The sequence below is a fragment of the Larimichthys crocea genome, chromosome III (genome assembly GCF_000972845.2).
Source record: "Larimichthys crocea isolate SSNF chromosome III, L_crocea_2.0, whole genome shotgun sequence".
Taxonomy (NCBI): Eukaryota; Metazoa; Chordata; class Actinopteri; family Sciaenidae; genus Larimichthys; species Larimichthys crocea.
In genome coordinates, this window is record NC_040013.1 from 51,654,175 (window position 1) to 51,667,851 (window position 13,677).

The 13,677-nt window shown below is 38.6% G+C and overlaps 1 protein-coding gene across 1 annotated transcript; it reads right to left on the minus strand.

Annotated features, from left to right (window-relative positions):
• Positions 1–2,215: 2,215 nt before the first annotated feature.
• On the minus strand, positions 2,216–13,164 carry susd1 (sushi domain containing 1). The gene is made up of 20 exons (XM_019264375.2): positions 12,732–13,164; positions 12,454–12,594; positions 11,824–11,979; positions 11,310–11,462; positions 10,997–11,176; positions 10,236–10,415; positions 9,911–10,090; positions 8,088–8,267; positions 7,821–8,000; positions 7,473–7,652; positions 6,480–6,659; positions 5,462–5,626; positions 4,862–5,026; positions 4,639–4,733; positions 4,245–4,431; positions 3,990–4,083; positions 2,993–3,245; positions 2,859–2,898; positions 2,573–2,666; positions 2,216–2,350 (listed from the first exon to the last, which is right to left on the minus strand). Exons 1-20 carry the CDS (start codon positions 12,781–12,783, stop codon positions 2,332–2,334), a joined length of 2,874 nt encoding a protein of 957 aa, XP_019119920.2. The 5' UTR covers positions 12,784–13,164; the 3' UTR covers positions 2,216–2,331.
• Between the last annotated feature and the right edge of the window lie 513 nt (positions 13,165–13,677).

The following is a 13,677-nucleotide window of genomic DNA, read 5'->3' on the forward strand; positions in this document are numbered from 1 at the left end:
ATCTCATTTCACACTATTGTTTACAGTATATTTAGTTTTGTCCCTAAAAATGATTCATTACGTGAGAACTTTAAACGAAAACAGCTCTGTGTACGTTTAAAACCAGGTGAGCTCTGATTAGGCATGCGCGTTCAGGCGTTACCTGCTAAAAGTTCAATTGTCTCCATGGTGATAAAAATGCTGATGATAAAAAATTCGATGCGTTTTATGAAAAACGGCCCAGTCGCCATCTTGACTTTAAAAAATGTTTTCACTCAAAATCGACAAAATTAATACAAATACAAATATATATATATATCAAAATAAAAACGTCAGTACATCGCTGCACTATTGTTAAGATGTTTCCCGAAGTTTTAAAGCGCTAAAACCAACTAACAACACGTTTACACCGAGTATGACCCAATCTGTATCTCAAACAACACGTCTACTTTTAAATTACACAGGTTCTGCTCACATATTAGAATAAGAATAAGAATACATTGATTTAAGTGTCTTACCCAGAGGCAGGTCCAGCCAGGCAGGCCGGCACAGGCAGGTCCAGCGCAGGCAGGTCTCCAAGGGAGGGAGGGGTGGGGGCGTCCGGAAGGAGGCATCTTTCCCGCAGTGTTTTTCTCTTCCTTCGCCTTTTCTCCTCTCCTCCTCCTTTTTTCTCTGCTCCTTCTGGTGCTTCTCCTTCTTCTTCTTCCTCCCCTCTTCTTTTCTTCTCCCTCCTTCTCCTTCTTCTACTGCCACTGTAAATAAAGCTGAAATAAAAATCCTTCCCTCCTCCTTTTCTCTTTTCTTTTTCTCCTCCTCCTTCTCCTCCTCCTTTTCCCTTTCTCCTCCTTCTTCCCTTCTCTCCTTCCTTCTTCTCCCTCTCGGTTGTCCGGTACAGGTTTTCCAAGCGGTCAGTTTTTGCAAGCAGGTCGACTCCGGGTCAAGTTTCACGAGCAAAGTGAGAACGTGCGAAAGGTCAGCAGCCTTATATATGACCTCGTCTGCGCGTCACCGTTCTATTTCCATGGCTACTACTGACGCACGCGCATATACGTGTGGGCGTGTGTGCGCGTTAAATATGAACTTTTCTGATTTTTATTGTTTCCACAACTTCCACTATATGTTTCTTATCACTGAATAATCAGATCATAGGCAAACAATAACTTAAGCAGAACATACTTGAAAATTAAACATGTACAGTCAGTAAATCTATTCTATTGATGTTTTGCAGGCAGCTATTTTTCTGTTTTCTGATGTTTTTTGTTTGGCCTCATCATCTCTTTTATGGTGTTAATTTTTAAATGTAAGTGTGAAGAATGACTTCTGATTTTACCCTCAGTTATTAATTTTTAAAATAAATATCCACCACCTCATTTTACTTTTTTACCTTCTATATATTATATATACTATATATATATATATATATATATATATATAGATATATATATATATAGAACAACCATCATGTGCCTCCTCCCGATTAGATCCGGGGCCATAACAGGTAGTATATGATATGTAGGGAATATTTAGTAGTAGGGTGGTGGTGGTGCAGTAATTCATATACTAGAAGTATAAATACATATAGCATATACACACATTTATTCAGAAAACCCTCGTGTCACATCTACATTTTTCAGGATCTGGTTATTATAGACACAGGTTAAATATAAATATTTCAATATTTATCATCACAGTAACAGTGTTACACACATTAGTAGCTGTAAACACTCAGCATTAGAAAAATACATACGTTGGTTTGGTGCTTACATAAGGAGTAAACATTTATAATCATCACTTTAAAAGTTACATACGTTGTTTTTGGTGCCTGTTTGTTTCCCAGATATATTAGTGTGTGTGTGAATGGGTGTATAAGAGGCATTAACTTAAAGAACTTTGTAGAAAGGCGCTTTATGAAGTTCAGTCCATTTCCTTGTATTAGTTTACAGGCAGATCTGCCACATCCAATGTGGCGGACCCGTTGACGTATCGCGACCAACGACCAACCCGCTCAATGCGGCGTCTACGTATATATGTCTATGGGTTTTCGGGAATCAGAAGAAGAACAAACCATGCTATCTCAGCCAGAAACAGCAAATATGCTTTCATTTATCTTATTACTGTAGTTTCTGATAATGGAGCATGTCACAAGGTTTATCATCCTGACCTCCAAAAAGAATTACTTACTGAGCAAATATCCACATCCAATAATCACACAAGCATTAATTCAATACACATCCAATAGTGTCTGAAAAAAGGGTTTTATTCTAATTATTTACAATATTGTACAGGACTAGAAGACTAATTTAATTAACCACACTGACAAATACAGTTCCAGAACATCAGCACTTAGGAGAGTCATGTCTTCTTGAAAATCCTGAAAAAAGAGACAAAAACCAATCTGTTCATTCAGTGAAATATAATGGGGAAAATTTCAATAAAACCTTATATTAAACCTGAATGTATTTTAGTTTTGTAATTCTAGACACTCTAGATTGAGTTTAGACTGTATTAAATCAGTTAATATAGCGATGGATCAATCTTTCACATATAATGACATTAACAGGAAGGGTAATATACTGTATTATATCCCTCATACCAGATGAAACTGTATCCAACCAAAATGATCAAAGCAACCAGTCCTATAAATGCAAGAGCGGACAGAGATGAAACCCTCAGAACATAGGATGTACCTGCAACAAGGAAATGCAGAGTAAGTACCTGGCAAACTGCACTTCCTACATCTGCTTGTCTTTGTATTCCACAATGCATTAAAAAAAAAAAAAACTTTGAATGCCTTGTGCCAAGTAAAATGTAATTTCCCCAAATAAATCTTAATAGAAAAGTCATAATTTCAGGTCTGGGTTTTATGGTCAGTGAATTACCTCTTACTTTAGCCCATAGGACACAGGAACTTTTTAAAACCTGGGAAAGAAAACATTTAAGTAACTTAACTTAAGTCTGATGCAGTTTCTAAGTCAATACATTTTTATGTATACTGTACAGTAGTTGCACCCACCATTTTCCACTGATTGACAGCTCGTAAGATGATATAATAGTTCCTGCCATTCTCCAGTGGAGCATTAAAGAAGCCTCCATAGTAGAGTGCATCCCCTACAGTAAAGTTCATCTCTGTCCCGACATGTGTGACGTCAATCTGGGCAGTGATGTACTCTGTTAGGGACAGTTTGCTTGTGGGGTTTGAACTCGCTGGAGACGAACAGTCAAACATCATAATCCCCTCTACAGGAAGTACAAACACTTGGTACAAACTGCCAAATGAAGAACAAAAATATCATTTATTTTGAAAGAGTAACGTGCATCATTGTGTTTTGTGTGTTCAATATAATGAACATATTCCATCCATCCATTTACCATGGAGCCATGCAGCCAGAGGACAACAGAGAAATCAGAGAAACCAGAAAATCTTTTCTCCATAAAATATGATCCGGTTAAACCCAAATCACTGATAAAGTTGTGTTTTTGTGCACGTCATTAAGTTGTTTCTGTATAGTAATCAGTCAGCCACACAAACACACTGTTCTATGATAATAAATCCTTGTTCTGTAACTAAAATGAAGATTGATTGATCGGTGGAGGTCATGATATTCTTTATCCATGAAAAGTGGATGGAGTCTGATATGATATTCATGCATGTTCAATCTAACAGTTGGGAGCTATGAACTAGATTATTCTAAAGTTTTTTAACTTTTTTATACATAATAGTACAGTAAATCCTACGCATTCATGGGCCAATCTGAGTCAAGTTTAAAGCAAGCTGTAGTGTAGTAGTATTGTAGTGAATCATAAATATTTAAACAGAATTATACATTGGGGACATTAGTAGGTCATTTGAAACATGAACTGTCAAGATTTAAATTTCGCTGTACTGTATCCCCTGTGAATATTTAACAAAATAACATATCCAATGAGACCTGCTAGCTCAGAGCAGTGTGTTCAACACCTGCCACATACAAATCCAATATTGTAAATTGTCTCTTGCCATTGGTTGGTACCTTATTGGGTCCAATGGGTTTGGTGATCTGTGTAGCCCCAACGTTGGCACAGGAGTCTCAAATTCTCTGTAGTAGACAACTGGCGCTGGAGGCACTGTCAAATGTTATATTTGATGTGTACAATAAATGCTTGTATACAGAAGAGTGCATCAACTAAAATAAAACTATAGCAGTCCTACATGTTTTGCAGAAAGCAAACAGTTTTTACTTTAATACAGGAAAACATTTTGATCAGTGCTGGCTGTGCAGTAATACCTGGTAAACTGGTGTTGGTGGTGATGGTGGCTGTGAATCTGGTAGAGACTGCAGTGATTGAGATGCTGTAGTTTGTGACTGGAAGCAGATTCAGACAGAGTTCCAGCTGTTGAGCCTTGGAGCTCAGAAAGCGCTTTCTTTTATCATGAAAGGACCTCTGGAAGTCTCTGGATCCGATGTATGTCACCTGGAATGGTCATGTCAAACATCACTCACCCTCCATAGTTGGATGTATGGTAATTGCGTATGCTAAACTGTCACATATTTACATATAATCAGATAATTAAGTGATTACTGAAAGCAAGTATTTCCTAGGTTAGCAAATAACTACACATAAATATGAATAGTTAAACAACAGCTAGACTGAAGTAAGGATGATAAAATCGCCTGTTACCCTGTAAACTTCAGTATCGTCCTCATACTTCTCTGCTTTCCAACGCAGACATTTTTCATTGAGGACAAATAGGTGACTGATGGGTGGCTTTATTTCTGTGAAAGAATGAAAGGAGAAGAAGAAAGAAGAAGATGTCCCATTCAGATGTTTTTATTTTTCCAGGCCTGATGAACATTGCAACTTACAGATGTTTCCAGTGTCTTCAACTTATGTTCTTACTCACCTATGCATCTCAGTGTAGCTTCCTGCCACAGCCCAGAGCTGTCACACACAGACACATTGCTGCCCCTCCAGCTGTGATATCCATCCAGACAGCGGTGGATCACAATGCTTCTGTTATGCCACACCACTACTGAGTTGGCAATGAAGGGGACTGGGCCACATTTAGCTGGAAGATCATGACACTGGTTGGTTAATAATTCATTTGAAGTATCATGGTTTTTCTTCATTTTCCATATTGTAGATTATCACTGAACAAATCAAAACTATGAAGTAACACATATAGTAATATGTGGTAAACAAAGAAAAGTATGTCTTATATTTTATATTATTTTGCTTTGATGACAGCGATAATGTAAGGGGCCCTCTGACCGCCACAGCAAAGGAAGACCAAGAGTTAGCTCTGCTGCAGAGGAGAGGTTTGTCACAGTTAGCAGCCTCTGAAATCAGCAATTAACGGCACCACAGATCAGAGCCACCATTAATGTTTCACAGAGTTCTAGTAGCACATGTCAACATCAATTGTTCAGAGGAGACTGTGTGAATCAGACCTCCACGGTCAAATTATTGCAAAGAAATCATGACTTGTTATGTTCTTACTCACCTATGCATCTCAGTGTAGCTTTCTGCCACAGCCCAGAGCTGCCACACACAGACACATTGCTGCCCCTCCAGCTGTGATATCCATCCAGACAGCGGTGGATCACAATGCTTCTGTTATGCCACACCACTACTGAGTTGGCAATGAAGGGGACTGGGCCACATTTAGCTGGAAGATCATGACACTGGTTGGTTAATAATTCATTTGAAGTATTATGATTATATACAGTACATAGTTCCACATACACAGTAGCAGTCAAAAGTTTGGACAGACCTTCTCAGTTAGAGTTAGCTCTGCTGCAGAAGTTTATTACACTAAGCAGCGTCTGAAACCAACAATTAACCACACCTCAGATTAGAGCCAGCATTAATGTTTCACAGAGTTCTAGTAGCACATCTCAACATCAACTGTTCAGAGGAGACTGTGTGAATCAGACCTCCATGGTCAAATTGCTGCAAAGAAACCATGACTGAGCGAGAGCAACAAGACAGAGAAGTCCCTGGGCCAAAAAACACAAAGAATGGACATTAGTGGAAATCTGGACTTTAGTCTGCTGAATCAAATTTGTTGTGTAAGGATGAATTGATTTGTAAAGTAATTATCATCAATCTTTTCAAACATTGAATTAGAAGGTATGTTCAAATATTTGACTGGTACTGTATCTATCTTTGTTTGGGTTCCCACTGGAATACTCATCAAGTGGCAAAAGCCATTGCTGAGAAAAGTCAAACAAATCAAATGCAACATTTTGTTTCCTAAATATTATTTTGTCAGTGGACGAACCCAAAGAAAACAGAATTCAGGATAATGTGAAAATTACCTCAAAACCTGCAACAAGCACATAGTATAGAGTCAAAGTAGGAATATACAAGGTAGCCTCTAAACACAACAGAAACATAATAAATCTGAGCATTCATCAGTTACATACCAGATAAATCTAAGCATCAACAAAAACACAAATTATAAAGACTCCTCCACAGTTGATAACATGCACATCCATGTATAGAGATTATCACTGTACCTTTGCACTTAACAGACACTCTTTCCCACTCTCCTGACAGTAAACATGTGGAAATATTATTTCCACTCTCCTGGTAAAATCCATCCACACACTCATACAGCACCACGCTGCCTGGTCTACTAGTGCGATCCCACAGGAGGTTAGTATGAGGGAGGTTTAGTGGGGGACCACAGCTTATTTCTGCACACAGACATTAATCAGCACAGACTGTTTGCTATTAACAAGCATACAGTATATCATAGGGAAACCACAGTCCAATGCTCCATGACGACTTAACAGGAGATGCAACATAAAGACAACAAGAACACTCTTATTATATGTGCAAAGCACAGCATTGTACCAATACTTATATTTTAAAGCAAGAGTTTGACATCTGTCAGATTAATACCACTCTTGTATCTCTATGGTAAATATGAAGATACAGTCAGCAGCCAGTTAGCAAAACTTAGCACAAATACTGAAATAGGAAAAACAGCTTGTATGTCTTTGCCCAAATGTGAAAAATATGAATTATATATTATATATTTATTGGTTAATTGCAGTAACTCTAGTCAAGTTGAGGATGTCAGGCAACTGATATAGACCCAAGGGAGTCACTGCATCAACCCAAGAAATAGTCCAGCACTTAAGACACAGTGTTTCACTTTTATACTTATGTCTTTGTGTGGATTAAATAGGATATCATGTTAAGTTGTGAGTTTTTAAGGTGCAGGTAGGTGGACTTTCTCACTGATGAACAGAGCCAGGTGTACCAGCTGTTTCCTTCCTTTAAACTTTAAGATAAGCTAAGGAGCTGCTGGCTGCAGCCTTACCTGAGCAAACGAATATGTGAGTAGTACTATTAATTTTATCATCTAACTTTTAGCATGACAGCAAATAATTATATTTCCCGAAAAACATCAAACTATTGCTTAAGTATTTAAAGTATTATTTAATTTAATACTTTGATATTTTGAAATTACAGTAGTTTATTAATATCATCAAACATAGCACCTTCACACCATAGATCAATGTCCTCCCACAGTCCATTCTCTCCACATATAGTGTAGTTTCTCAGGTTTCTTGTGTAATATGTTTCCTCACACTGGTAATATACCATGCTGCCAATATGTGATGTGCCGTCCCATAGCATTTTAGCATGAGCCTTTAAAGCAGGTTCCTGACAATTGATTTCTACAACAAAAAGACAGCAAGTCATTGCAGGTCACTGGTAGCTGGGTAGATGTTGAGTGAAACTGTTCAAATACAGCATGCAAATTGTAATGTGCTGGATGGAGAGGACTGCATTGTTACTTTTATTTGAGGCAGGTTACCCAGAAAGTTGACTAATGTCATTATCACCTTGACAGAGCAGAGATGCTGGTTCCCATTCTCCACTGCTAGTACAAACGGATACATTTCCATCTCCAACATTGTGATATCCAAAGTTACACTGATAAACAACCTGCGAGCCCACAGTGGCAATATTATCCCACTGCATGACTGAATGAGGGATGGGTGGGGGCACACCACAGTCAACCTCTACAAGGATAGAAGTTAGATTATTCAATTGAGCGAAAACAACTCAGGATAGCAGAGCATCCAAAACAGTTTGTCGGAAGTTGTTACCTTTGCATGAGATGTTTGGTTTTGTCCAGAAACCGTTCATCGTACACAATGATATGTTTTTTCCTTCATCATGATAAAATCCTATTTTACAGTAGTAAGACACTGTGCTTCCAGGGGTGGAGCTGCCATTCCACACTTGTCCTGTGTAAGGCAGTATAGGAGGATCTCCACATAATATCTCTGGGACAGCAAATGATACACACAGTTCATACAGAATTTAAAATATAGATAATAGAAGAAACAATACATTTGAGTACATAAAGTACGTTTTTACTGTTGTAAAATCACCTGAAAATAAGAATCATTGTGTTTTTGTTTCCTTATTAGAGAGTGCTCTGTAGATGAGATGGATGCAAAGTTCCTAACTGAATGAAATTATCCAGAAGTATTTACATGGCAGCCATGATAAGAGCTGTTTGAATTCTGCAAATGCTTTGGAAAGGCTGCTTTATCTCCTTCAGCATAGGATACACTGGAACATTCTTTATGAGAGGAAAAGAGATAATTCCTTATGCCAGCAACAAAGAAGTGACGCACCAAAAACAGCAACTGAAAAATGTAGAGAGAGGCACAAAGACGGTAAATGGACTGTACTTATAGAGCGCCCTTCTAGTCTTCTGAGCACTCAAGGTGATTTTACACTACATATCTCATTCACACATTCACATACTAAAGGCACAGCCTTCGGAAACAATTTGGGATTCAATATCTTGCTCAAGGACACTTCGACATGCAGACTCAAGGATTGAATCACAGACTACTACTTCCCAAACCACAGCCTCATAGTGAGGCAGAGCGTGTGAATATAGACAAAGCTTTGATCATGAAGTCTGAAGTTACTCTACAGGTCTGTAGTTTATTGGTACAGACCGTCACTCGTGTCCTTTATGAAACCTGCTCTGTGTCCTGTCCTGTGTCTTGCATTCTCATAAACTCTGATAGACTGATCTTGGCTCGTTCCTCTTCATCTCCTGCAGTTCTCTACATTGTTGACTGTGGAGCTGCTCTGACAAACAGATGTGTGAAAACTTTGCTGTCTGCTATAGTGAAAAAAAACTTCTTCTGGCAATTCAAAGTAATATGTAAAACATATTTATATATCCTGCATGAAACACATGAGAACACATGAGGAGAAGTGTCTAAGATGTGCTTTTTGTAGTCCATCTTCTAAATATTGTAGTTTCACCATTTTCACATTTTTCATAAGTCCTCATGAATTCTCCTTCACATCTTTCCTTGACATCATGATGTTTTCCATCCAAGTCAAAAAATAGTGTTTAGGAAAGGACACAGGATGCAATATTTTAGACTATTTGATTGAAACCTTGGTCCTCCTTCCATGGAGTCTGCCACGTTACACTGCCATGTTTCTACAGTAGACAAACCAAACACTGGTCCAGTGTGTAGGATTTAGTGTCATCTAGCTGTGAGGGTGCAGATCGTGTCCAACTGAATATCCCTCGCTGTCTGAGGTGGTAGGAGAACCTATGGTGGCTGCGAAACAGGTGAAAAATGTGATAGGCCCTGTATAGAGCCAGTGATTGGTGTGTCTGTTACATAACTCTGTTTAAGAGGACCTGTTTGCTCTGTAGATATAAAAGGCAACGAAAACACGATTTTTGCTTTCAGGTGATGAAAACATACTAATTATTATTATTATACACTAATGTATATCATATTCCATTTCTGACAAAAGCTCCTCCTGAATGTTACACAATGGGTTAGGGGGTTAGGGTTAGGGTGAGGTCAGTATAAATAATCCTAAAACTAGTGACACAATAAGCCATGACAGAAATGACATTGACATTCATTGTTTGATTTACCTTCACACAACAGAGTTGGGACGGTCCACTGACCGTTTTCATTACAGATCGATACATTATGTCCTCCTGTGTTATAAAAGCCCTCTTTACAATAATAGAGCACGGTGCTGCCAGGGCTTGAATTTCTGTTCCACACCTGCTCAGTGGATACAATTATAGGAGGACTTCCACACAATGTTTCTACAAGGAAGAACATGCACCACAACCAGGATCTTTCTGTTTACTCAATTCAGAAAGTTAAAAGTGCAAGGAGAAAAAAAAAGTATTGTAAATTTAATTTTGTATTTGAAAACTCTACAAAGATCTGAAAAAACAGCAACTGTACCTTGGCAGAGCATGGACAGTCTCTCCCACTGTCCAGCAGCAGTACAGATGGATATGTTGCCCTTTCCAACATTATGATATCCAGTGTTACACTGATAAAGCACCTCGGTGCCCATCTTTGAGCTCTTATTCCACAGCATATGAGAATGAGGGAGGGCAGGGGGAGAGCCACAGTCAACCTCTGAGAGCCAAAGCAGTGACATGCTGCATGAAAGCGTATTAAAATTGGAAAATCTCGAGGAACTCTGTCTTTGCTGGCTGTAATCACGATGCTGATGGAGGACAAAATCCACAGCCCTATTGTTTTTGACAGAGTATTTAATTTTTAAAAAGATTCAAACAAATATGTAAAGTAGTACATCTTCTCTAACCTTTAGTCCACCACTTCCCCCACTCAGTGTGTTCACATGCAAACATTTGCTAGTCAGCACTAAACACAACGTACAGCTGAGGCTGATAAAATGGCATTAGTTTTTACAGATGTTGGATACATTTTGACCTGATGATGGCCCTAGATGAAAAGTCAATGGATCATTAAAATGATGCAGCGAAATTCTATCAATAGTTTTTGCGATATTTTTATCCAGAAAAGTCAATCTATCAATAAACACAAACACATCATTCATGAATGTCACAAGCAAAAGAACAAAGGAAGCCAAGTGTGCTGATGAACGATCATGAATAGGTGTATAATGCTAGAAGAGGAAAAAAAAGAGCTGTGAAGAGAGGCAGACAATTTTTGTTTGGCTTGTGTTTTGTTACCTTCACACACCATGGTGAGTCCTGTCCACAGTCCATCAGCTCCACACACAGAGCTGTTGTCTCCGCTCCTCCACACAAAGCCTTCATCACAGCCAAACATGGCCACACTGCTGTATGTGGTCCCTGAGACTGACAGCAGCACCGTGTCCTCTACTGAGGCAGGCTGGCCACAGTCAACCACTGAGTGGGACAACAACATACAAATACTAAAATAAGTTTTCAGTTCTTCACCCACTAATAACACCATTGGAACAGATTTCACACACCACTCATACTACATACTAATGGTAAGCAGGTTTTAATGCACTTTTACCTTTGCAGGAAGCTTTGTCTCTGTGAGGATGGAAGGGATCCACTCCATTGTGGACTTTGTATCCCAGCTGGCAGCTGCATTCAAAACTGCCGTCAAGATTCCTGCATTGACCTCCTTCTCCACAAAGGCCTGTGATCCTACACTCGTCAGTGTCTGCGCAAGGTAGGTAAATAAGCATGTGACATAAAAACAATGATATCAAAAGTTCAAACTTTTTATTACCTTTCTGAAATAATTACAAGATGCCTCTGTGTGTGATTTAAGTCTAAAATGCAGTATATTACTATCAAAACAAAATGTGTAACATTTTATAAAAGACCTCATGGTTGAAAATTGTATTCATGTTTGTCATTACTCACTTTTACTCCACGTTTCAGTAATTCTATAAATGAAATTATGTTTCACATATCATCTTTTTGAATGTCTCACTTTATAATTTTGGCCTTTCCTTTTTCTTTATTTCCGTGCCTTTAACAGGTCTGTAAAAAGAGACCAAGATCCAGCCTCAACTCACCCTGGCAGTGTGTTCCATCATTTGGGATGAAGCTGCTCATGTTGTTAGAAGGGCTGTAGCCATCCAGGCAGGTACAGTAGTAGCTGCCATATGTGTTGTGGCAATTGGTGTGCTGCCCACAGATCTTACTGGCTCCTATCTGACATTCATTTTTATCTGGAAGACAAAAATATTTGTCACACTTAAGCACGGTGAAGAAGGAGCTGAAATCAATGAAGTGTAACTGCAAAGTAAAAATCCAAGTGAGTGACCTAAGTGCATAACAGACATAAATTGGCTTTTTCTCTCATGTGTTATGTTACAGTCACTAAACTTTGTTCAGACAATAATGGTCCCCAGAGGATGAATCATATTGATTTTAGTGATCCCAGGACTTTTTTCTTATGTAGCACCGTTAAAATTTGAATTTGTGCTTACTAAAGTAATGATATTCCCATCACCTTAGCTGTACTTTATGTTTGTGCACCAACTCCTAACAGAAAAACGATGAGCAGTTGTTTCTTTTTTTTAATTATTATTATTTTTAGCTCCTTGTGTAAATTATGCTGATGTGACTGAACCAAAACAGTAAATTGCTGGCAGTAAAACCAAAACAATGGGCTGAAAGGTGCTAAAAGGCTTTCGTCTTACCTTGACAAAAAGTTCTCCCATTTCCAACAAACCCGTACTTGCAGTTACAAACTTTTCCAGAGCCGTCTGTCTTGTCATCACATATTGCATTAGGGTGGCAGGTATCACACACATCCTGAGTGTGGCCTTCAGCTAGCATATCTCACAGGGTATAAAGAACATCCATCAGTCAATACACTGAAAAGTTTTTCATCCCTTCTCTGATTGTGTTGATACATTATAAAACATTATAAAAAAGATATATTAACTAATCATAATGGGAAGTATGATATTCTCACCTGCAATGACACAGAGCAGAAAAAGCAGCATTGCTATGTTTCTCTTGTCCATCCTCTCTGAGAGTTTGTGATGCTCTTCACTTCACCAGGCACTCAACCTCCTTATCCTCATCTATTTTTTCTTCTTTTTATTTTTTACTTCCGTCATGATGGCTCTGAGCGGATTTGATAACCAGGGTTAAGATGAAGCAGTGAGTGGGTGAGCTGAGGTCACTCTGAGAAATAACCCTTTTTGTCAATGACCTTCTTGCAGCTGGTGGTTTTGTGGCTTCATCTGTCATCTGCTGACACATTCAGTTACACTTCACATGTGTTGATGATATGCTCAGTGCTCTCTGGCACACTGATAACAGCTATATTTGGCTTAACGAACCTGCTGGATGTCCTCTGACAAAAATTGTGGTATTTTTTTTATATTACTGCATCACTGTTGTGTGTAAAAACAATGATAGCTTTTTATAAATATGCTGCCAACCGTTTGTATTTCATGTATACAGATAAATAGTCCGCAAACTGTTTTTTTTAAGTCAATGGAACCAACACCCTATCCTGTCCCACAACAAAGTCTGTAGTGGGTGTCACTGTCATGCTGTGGGCGAGGGAGATAACTCTGGTGAGCTGCTATCTTTCTTGCCAGCAGGGTCCATGGGGGAGGGAGCTCTGCAGTATGCATACACAAGGAATTCTATTGAAAAAACTAATCCTCATTGATAAATATCAGATAATGAAATCAATAATAGGCTACAGAAGGTATAGTGTGGAGTGTGGTGTTCAGTGATGTTTCTCTACAGGGATCCACATCGTGATATGTCAGATGGGTAGTTCAGTCTTTCTTTCACCAGTAGATGTCAGGCTCCACACAGTTTAAGTTTTTCACACACACATTATTATGTTCTTAAAGTGTTGGATGGATTTTCTTTCTCATAAAACATTTGGTAATCAGTCA